Below are 9,883 nucleotides of genomic sequence, written 5' to 3' on the forward strand. Positions count from 1 at the left end.
TAAATATGTATTATTTATAATAAAAAATGTTTCATACAGCCATCAAGAAAAACAGCCTTAACTAGAACAAAATTTCGTGAAAAATTACTTTAATTTGGTATATATACAAGTAAAAATATATACAAGACAGAAACAGAACTAGAAACTACGTAGTAAATACAATACAACACAAAACAAGTTTTACTCTGTAGAAGGAGTTAATGTAATGTACACTTTTTTAACAATGCCACTACTAATATTCTATTTCACGAAAAAAGTTTGAAATTTTAAATTTAAAACAAATAAATATCAAAGAGTCTAATTAAATTTATTGAATGCAAAGAGAAGATTAAACACTACAAACAGTGCATTTAAATGATTCCGTCACTGAAGTATTGTAGATTAATGACGAAAATCTAAAACAATTTGGTAAAGTATTTTCTATTATACGACCGCACTCCTTAATCAAGATGAACGGGCAGCAAGAAGGTTGGAGACATTTTGTGCCATGTCTGTAATTCAAACCTACCATTTTATAAATAATTTCATCAATTCAGGTAAAAACGGTCTACTTTCATAACAGTATAATACTATAGAAATTGTTTAAGAAATTCGGTTGTACCTTTTGGTACACAACTAAATTAATAAAACGTGCCGAATAAGTAGCAACATACCGACCGGTCTACAGTGGCAAAGAGCGGTAATAACATTAGACTAGGATTTACACTAGGATGTGTAAATATTTGTAACATTTCAAAGCGCTGTTTGACGACGTGAATTCTTCCCATTTAATTTAGTGCAAATTTAATTTAACCGTGAATTTGATAGTGTGACAATTTTCTTAAATACATAAAAGTGATATGACGTTTGTTAGTCTCACTAAAACTCCAGGACGGCTGGGCCGATTTGGCTAATTTTGGTTTTGAAATATTTGTAGAAGTCCAAGGAAGGTTTAAAATGTGAGACACATTAGAACAGTTAAATAGTTCTGGAAACTAATTATAATTTTTACGACATGTAATCCAAATTTAAACAGTTGTCGACACCTTCAGTTGAAGTTCACCGTATAGTAGAAACATTTGTTTACATTTAGATTTTAGAAAATATTGAATAATTATACAGTGCTTGACCAGTGCTATGCAGAGTACAAAGACAAAGTTACTATATAACCTTTTTATTTTACATTGCACCATATAATGCATTCAAAATAATTTCATTATTATATTTAAACGGTATTCTAGAACCCACCTTGATAAACAAAGCTGTGAATGTTTTGCACATAGACTAATATTATCGAAACTGGTTTCTTCCTTTAAAAATGTTACTGTAGTTAAAGAAAAAACAAGCGGAAGGTACACTCCTTCCCCATATATTAGAAGCAGAATACAGGCGACGGAAGTAGATGCATTTTGACTAAACTCCGAAGACGGAAAATAAACTCTTTTACATTTAAGTTAAACTCCTAAACCCATATATATGTTTATTTTCTTGGTCAATGCAACAACATAAACTCAACTGTGGAACCGTAAATAAATTAGAGCGGAAGTGAATTTAATCGGTCGTAAGTGACTCTTTTGTACCGCAGTAACACTTCAGTCGTACGTAATACATTTTATTCGTCGGAACAAAACAGCAGACTATCACCATGGTACTTGGAAAATCTTAGACAGAAAGTAAATTAAAAGAGCTGAAAGTAGACGCTTTTTCTGGCTTTGTTGGTGTGTATATTCTTGATCGGGGCACAAGAACTCAACTATGACACTGATATACCTTAGAAAGAACATTAATCTAAATAGACAACATGTACAGATACATCCTTTACATTGAGCGTGGTTTGCTGGGGTGTAGAACTTACAAATTATATCGGATAGACAGTGAAAATTGCTGATTTAATAATGTTTACAAGAATATCGGGAGATCACTTCCTATGTTGGCACTTTTTGACCAAATTAAGTTTTAGAGACTTGAATGTATATTTATTCATACAACAGAACCTAAAACAGAACCAGTCACAGTTTTATTTAATTTTTGAATTTCTCAACCGTGGATACTGAAATAATGTACATGGTGTGTCAACGTACGTTTGTAAAATTTAGGGCTCCATCATATTACATCGTAATGCTTTCACGTATAAACCCATACCTGCATTCGATTTTGAAAATTGCGTGAGAAGCAGCGGATAACTGCTAGTATGAGAATAATTTACTTGCTTTATCCGCATCCAGCTGATATTATACAATCAAAGAAGTTTATTTAAGATAAATGGTTGAAAAAACTGAAATCAGAATATGAATACAATTGCATTTACCTGCCAAGTTCCCAACCCGAAGACAGGCATTGCCATGCCCGAGGCAGACTTGAGCACGGAAGTCGCACACAACTGAGCCATGACTCGTGTACAGAATGACTGAAGTGAACCTGAACATTTCAGAAGCCGGTTTGTTTCCTCCTCCTTCCCTCCCCCCCAACAGTAACGAAAGCGCCCGAGTGGTGGCGGTGTTACCCGAATGAGTGTGGATCTCTTATCTGGTACTCCGAACTTTATTAATTCAGGACACCACAACGTACTAAATGGCTTCCTAGTTCCAGTAGGAATACTCTGTAAACAAACCCTATGAGTGATTATGAGCGGATAAATGTGAACTAGGCAGACATTCTCGATTACTTTCATTCAACGAACGTGGATGGAATTTTATTCTCGTTAATGAATAGTATACAGGGTGTCCCAGGCTACCTGTCTACTATTTACATAATGAGAACGGTATGAGCTAGAACCACCAAATGAATTGTAAACGCACTAATAAACTATCAGATATCTGATAAAAATAGTATTAACAGTTTAGATTTTTCTTGTCTGTAAAAGATAGCCTTTAGCTATTTAGTGGTTTCCAAATTATTTGGTTGTTCTACCTCATACCGTTCTCATTATATAAATAGTGGATGAATGCTCTGGGACACCCTGTATAACACTGTTCCTTGTTGCACTGTCCTTTGTCCTCATTTCTCTTCCATTAAAAACCTACTGTTTCCAGATGTCATGTTAGACAGTATTTTCCTGGAAAGACAAGTCCTTCAGTTGTATACGGTTAGACGAACTCAAGTATCTCATAAAAGTTTCTGTCTTCATATTTTCCAATGAAGCTTTTTAGTAGAAAAGTGAACTTAAAATGTAAAGCTTATATACTGATTTTTTTTAAAACTATATCAGTTTTACTATATTGACCATATGCACCCGCATTAAAGAGTACAAAATAAATTAGCAAGTAATAAATTAGAACGTTCCAATGCCAAATAGGATGTGTCGATTCTGGACACAATATAGTCAGCTTGTTTGTTTTTCAAGTTTTTATACTTCTAATAAATGTAGACAAGATCTATACTATGGTGTATAGTATAAACATAAGTTGTTACTCTTTTTCATCATATTAATTTTTAAATAAAGCTTTTAAAAGGCTCTTGAAAAGAAGTAAATTGGGCCTTCTTGTGACAAAAATGTTGTCTGTTCCTCTTAAATTCATCTGTTACCATGATTATTAGCTAGTTATACAATACAAATTATGCACATTTTAAATTAATACTGATATATGTATCAAATGCAGTGAAATGTTAAATAGGATCAACTTCTTAAGATGTGTTTAAAAATGACCTTTTGATTCATACGAGACGATGATAGGGTGTCTTAACATCGTAGGGTTGATATATTTCCACTGCTGTTGAACTTACAAATTACCGAATAGAACTAATACTCGTAAGAAGTTCAGACATGTTGGTAGATCCTTTTATTCCATATCCTTATGTCCTTACTCCTCATTTGGCCTGCTGTCTAACGTAATTACAATTGAATTTTGCAAATTCTAGGAATTCCTGTTCTCTGGGTCCTACTAAGCATGGTTTGTCTGCTGATGACTTAATTATAATTATTTAGAGTTGTTCAAAGAAGTAGCATTCTGATGAAAGTTTAGTTTTAAATAATTGGCAACCACACGCAAATAAATGTAACTAACCGTAACCAATCCATTTCATACAAATTTAACAATTCACAAAAAGAAGTAGATTTTTTAAATTTTGGTTGAGCGGTTTTGGAAGAAGAAGGAAGGCGAGGTGGTTTACGTTCAAATCACAAAAAAGTATCTTAATGGTTATTGACATTTCACTTAGCCTCCATATTTTATGCGTTGTTTCCTGCTAAAGGTTAAAAATATTCAATGAATTTGGGGAACTTTCTCATGCTTCCTTCACTTATCGATTATAACTACATAATTTATCAGTGACAGTGTCATCAGATATCTTTTACTAACAAATGGATTTATCAATACACCTACACTATTGATAATAATCGCTTAGCTATTTTGTACAAGTCTATTACAATCGTATTTGGAACAGTCCATCGCTCTCCCACAAAATATTTATATGGCATGAATATACAGTTTTCTTGCAGAATAACCTCCCTAAAATCAATTATTTTTATCAAGGTTCACCAATCAGCGTTGCTTCTGGAAATGAAGATAACCCATGTCATGAAATATACAGGGTGTCCCGTAACTCTCTGGACAAAGGTATACCACTTTATTGCTCAAGTCAAGACAGACACATTTCACCACATGGACATGGGCCTCCAATGCTTAGTTTCCAATCTGTCTGACTGCATGTTTTTTTTATTTAAACCTTAATGTGGGCCATGTCTTGTTAAAGTAAATCTGCTTTAAATCAGTGATTTATTATTCGATTTAAATAATTTTGGTGTCATTGGATTTGTGATACAATACTTTAAAAATATTATTCTTGTAATTTTGGAAAGAGAAAGGGGACTTTAAAACTGTTAAAAGTAAAAACGTTTCAACATAAACCATTTTGAAATTACTAAAAATAATATTATATTTTTTCAGTACTTGGTCTTGTTGTTGTAAACATTTGAGCCAAATTTAGTAAAATTTAATTTTTACGATATTAATGTTTTAAATAAAAACACAGAGACAGGCAGATGGGAAACTAAGCATCAGAGACTTGTATTTATGTGGTGAAATGTTTGTATTGACTCGAGCAATAACGTATACCTTTGTGCAGAGAGTTATATATAGACATTCTCTAAATCAATAGATTTATTGATATTGGCATAATTATGTTTCAGATGTTAATACTGTAGCACTCTGCATTACAGGACGTAAAATATAAACTTCGTAATAAATTACGTCCTAAACTTATGCTTTATTTAAAACATATTTACATTCCATTACATAAAAGAAATTACTAAATACTTTTAGATGGGTCAATTTTTCATTCGAAGTAATTTGGTTGCACAATATGTTGTCAAATAGAGTACAGGTTTCATACATTACATACAGTTTAACATTAATCTGGAGTAATAATAGTAAAAGTAAGATGATGCCCTCAAGTCTAAACTCGATTTATGAATGTGGCGAACTGATAACACACGACCTACGATAATTGCGATAAACTGCAGTATATACTTGTGAGTAACAGCCACTGCCAAGGTGACTCTATTTTCCGTACACAATTTCCTTATGTTCACAAACAACTATTAAAAAACTCCATCTTTGATTGTTCTATTATAAAAAATTCATTCGTATATTCGGATAGGTTAAATTCGATTAACGAAATCCGTTTTCGGTTTTGTTCTTACAGGTCCCCTTGCAACGTTTGGATTGCTAAAAATAATTGAGAAATGTTCATGTTTTTACTAGTGAACTTTGCACACAACCAAGAACCAAAAGAACACTCATACAAGTGGGAAATAATGGTGTTTCATTTTAAACGCTTTATTTAAAAATAAATCCGATGAAAAAGGGTAGCAAGTTCTTTATACATTATACATCATAGTAGTGATTTTGTTGATTTGTTGATTTTGAATCATTAGAAGTATAACAACTTGAATATAAACAAGCTGTATCCCAAATAAGAAAACTATGTACAGCTTAGAAGTCAGCATTAAATTTATTCTCATTATTTTGGAATTCAATATGTATTTAAAGTTATTTTACGTATTTATATTTATTTATAGCTCTTGAAGGCAACTTCCCTAGAAACATAAAAAGTAGCAAAATTCTCTTTTGATTACTCCAAGAGAAGTTACTGAGATTTTAAGTAGGAATTTAAACTTTTTGTAATTATGGACAAATAAAAACTGCTGCAGATAAACATATGGAATTTAGCAGTATGTATGTAATTTATAACTTCACGGATTAATACGTTCTTAAATAAAGTATTCTTCGAATAATTATTTGAAGTTTACTTCTTTACGTACATACTGTAAAAATTTCATATCCGTATTTTCAACCGTGTTTCTTTGTGCCAGATTATAGAATGTCATAAAACTCTGCTTCACAACTTCTACCACTCCTAATGGAAAAAACTTTCAAACCATCAAAAACTGTCTATGTTTCCTGTTTTCTAAAATGATATGTCATAGACGAAATATTTTCTTAATACAACAAATTATTCCAACCGAAAACAAATTGCATCATTTTACGTGCTGTAATAAATTATATTATTACACCAAATGTCATTGTTGTTGCTCAAACAGTTTTATATAAAGACCAAAATAGCAGATAGAAATAAAACAAGTAGTTCTGTACATAATCAATAACTGTTTTTGATGTACATAACCATATCCAAGACTACACAATTTATTATAAAACTCCTGCATATTCCTCATCTTTATATCCGCCAGGATTGTCTAGTGTAATTTTTCTTACGAGAAAAAAATTAAAATTCTGATTTCCAGTTATTTAATTTTTTGTTTTCCCATTATGCATAAGGCAACGAAATGTGTAATTATCTAATCATCGTTAAAGCTTTTCATGCATGACTGCTACTCCTATAATTCCATAACTTTTACAAAGCAAATTATAAACATTTAAAAGTCACTATCATGTAAACAAAAACTGTCAATAAAAATATTTCAGTTCAAGATAAGATTGGTAAAGACGAGGCCACCTCAGCTTTCTGATAAGGCCAGACCTCTTATAAACACTTCTATAGTATGATAAATTAAGATACAGCGCTTAGCTACGAATTAACTATAGATAACGGGTGTTTCAAACCCTACAAAAGTACAAACTTAACTTTAATGTTCCTCCGGCCAATTGCAGTCGAAAACGAAATGCAATCAATAGTCTATATCTTTTCGATTACTGTCTGTCGGCCTGTGTGTGTTTCTCTACTCTTATGTATCTAAATATACTAGCAGTTACCCACGGCTTCGCTCGCAACTTCCTAGTTTTGCACCTATAAAAGCACTTCTGGCTCGAGTGAATTATATTTCTGACACCAATATTGAGTTTCCCTTGTTGCCATTCTTTATAAACTAAAAAATATTGATAGTACGTTAGAACGTGTAGAACTGGAATTAGTATATTAGACAAAAAGCAACGTTCAGCGAATTTTCATCAAAGGGAGTCTTCGGTGTCAAATTCTGACTATCTTTCTTATGTTTTGTGGCAACATGTAAGATAGATGAGTAATCACTGAAATCTAAAGCGGCGTTAGAAATATTTGTACTCACTATTAATATAAACAAATTGTAAATAATAGACAATGTCCATACAGAACAGGTGATTTCATTGGAAATGTTCTGTTAATTAATACTTCACAACTTTAAAGACCAGTGGAGCGTAGCCCGGAGGGATTATCAAAATAAAAACAGGATATATTCATCCCAGGGACCCTAAAATTTCAGCGAAATCGGTTGAATAGTTTACGCGTGAAAGCGTAACAAAGAAACTTACTTTCACATTTATAATATTATTAATATACAAGCAGTTACCCACGGTTTCTCACGCAATTTCGTAGGTTTAGCACCTGTTTGTTTCTAAATATCATTTTGTATTTGCTATTTTTAAGTAATAAATGTTCTAAACTAAAAAAGTAACAAACTTTTGCAGGCGACCGCGCCTGCAAGATCAGGTCTCAGCTATGGATACTCGATCAAATATATCTGACAGAGAACAACTTAAAACTATAAACTCTATTTTAAACAAACAAAATAATGATATGGTTACTTATATGGGTAACAGTATTAAATGAGTATACATTATAAAAGTAAATCAGAATCTGAAAAGAAAGTGTGAAGCCGACCTGATCATTCCTGAACAAACAGGATATACCCTGATCAAAAGAAATTTTACATATCTCCTGTAAAATATTTTCATGAAAACTTCGATCCCTCAGGTGTGAAGCCGACCAGATCATTCCTAAACAAACATGATCCCCTGATCAAAAGAAATTTCACATGGCTCCTGTAAAGTATTCTCAGGAAAAATTCGATCCCTCAGGTGTGAAGCCGACCTGATCATTCCTGAAAAAAATAATCCTCTGATCAAAAGAAATTTCACGTGGCACCTGTAAAATATTTTAAGGAAAACTTCGATCCCTTCGAGGTTATTATTCAACACCAAGATAAAAAGCAGATCAGCCCATTTCAAATTGATAAAATCCTTAAGGTCAACCCCGATATTTGTCATATTAAAACATCTGGTAAAATATCAAAGTCACTTGAAATTCTTATAAATTAGCAAATAACCTAAATGAATGACAATATCTAAGAACCATTTAAAATGTTTATATCCACCTTTGTTGGAGTAATTTTCCTTGAACGGGAGTTTACTGAAACTGAAATTATATCCGAAACTATAAGTGAAAGGCTCGTACTTAAATAATTTCGAATGAAACGTACTATTAACAAGGAGTTAGTTGACACTATTTTTATAACAATGACTGTTGAGTTTGGAAAAACTTGACCTAAAGAAATTAAACTTAATCACGTTTTAACGAAAGTAGAACCCTACAAAATACCAGTTAAACAGTGATACGGCCATGTAGCCAACTCCCCATGCAATAATTCTAGGATATGCCGGAATTGCTCCTAAACCTTCCATAAAGGTGAGTGTATTCATATATTAAAATGTATTCCTTGCTTTGGTAAACATAGTAATTACTAAAAAAGTGTCATGAATACGTGAGACAGGTTAGTATTAAGGAACGAATTAGAAGAATAAAGAATAAGAATAAAGAATTTATTTCTCTTTTTACATTACAATATATACAATATACATATAGTTGACAATTTTTTATATATGTATAGTAGACAGTTTTACATATTTATGTCTTGCCAGGACTGACTTCAAAACTATAAGTTTATCTACAATATTTTAAATACAAAAACATGTCAAGCACAATGAAAAAGTTTACAAGGTTTTTTAACTTAAACAAATTTACTCGTAAGAATACATAAAAGTAAATAATCTAAGTACAAGAATGAAACTAAAAAATATACTGGGATAACAAAAACATAAAGATAATTATCAACTACATCTTACTTTTTATATATAGAGAAATATAGGGCCTCCAAGGCTAGCCTGTTCGGAGGTTCCAGCATAAAAACAATAAATAAACAAATAATTATCAGCGAACAAAAATCACACAAAAAATAAACCAAATTCTCGCTAAGGAAAAGAAATATATATTTACATAAAACTATTCAAAACAAGATATTTAAATCTGTATAACCTGATTTAAATTTGAATTTACATCTACTTAGAACTAATGTGTTTGTCAAAATGATTAAGAGGATAATAATTAAAATTTATATAAAAACCCAAAGTGATAATAATAAAAGCTAAACTTGAATATTTAGAACGATATCTATATTATCTATATCATGGAGCCACTTTTTTAGTTTTTTTTTAAATACAATTTTATTTGTTGAGTTTTTAATGTGGCTTGGCAGCCTGTTAAAAAACCAAGGTCCAATAAAAATAAAAGATTTGGTAAAGAATGTATTTTTCGGCTTTGGAACTTCAACATTATCTGCATTTCTAAGTTTACTTTGTATTCATTAATTTGATGAACAGAAGTTATCATACTAAAATAACATTTTAAAATCTTA

General features: G+C 31.4%; 1 protein-coding gene across 1 annotated transcript in view; it reads right to left on the bottom strand.

Annotated features, from left to right (window-relative positions):
* Nucleotides 1-2,411, bottom strand: part of LOC124357904 (1,5-anhydro-D-fructose reductase-like) — a 29,800-nt gene extending 27,389 nt beyond the window's left edge. The window contains exon 1 of the mRNA XM_046810017.1: nucleotides 2,288-2,411. Within this exon, the coding sequence (XP_046665973.1) occupies nucleotides 2,288-2,368 (81 nt within the window). The 5' untranslated portion in view covers nucleotides 2,369-2,411. The remainder of the gene's footprint in view (nucleotides 1-2,287) is intronic.
* Between the last annotated feature and the right edge of the window lie 7,472 nt (nucleotides 2,412-9,883).

Source organism: Homalodisca vitripennis, chromosome 3 (genome assembly GCF_021130785.1).
Source record: "Homalodisca vitripennis isolate AUS2020 chromosome 3, UT_GWSS_2.1, whole genome shotgun sequence".
NCBI lineage: Eukaryota > Metazoa > Arthropoda > Insecta > Hemiptera > Cicadellidae > Homalodisca > Homalodisca vitripennis.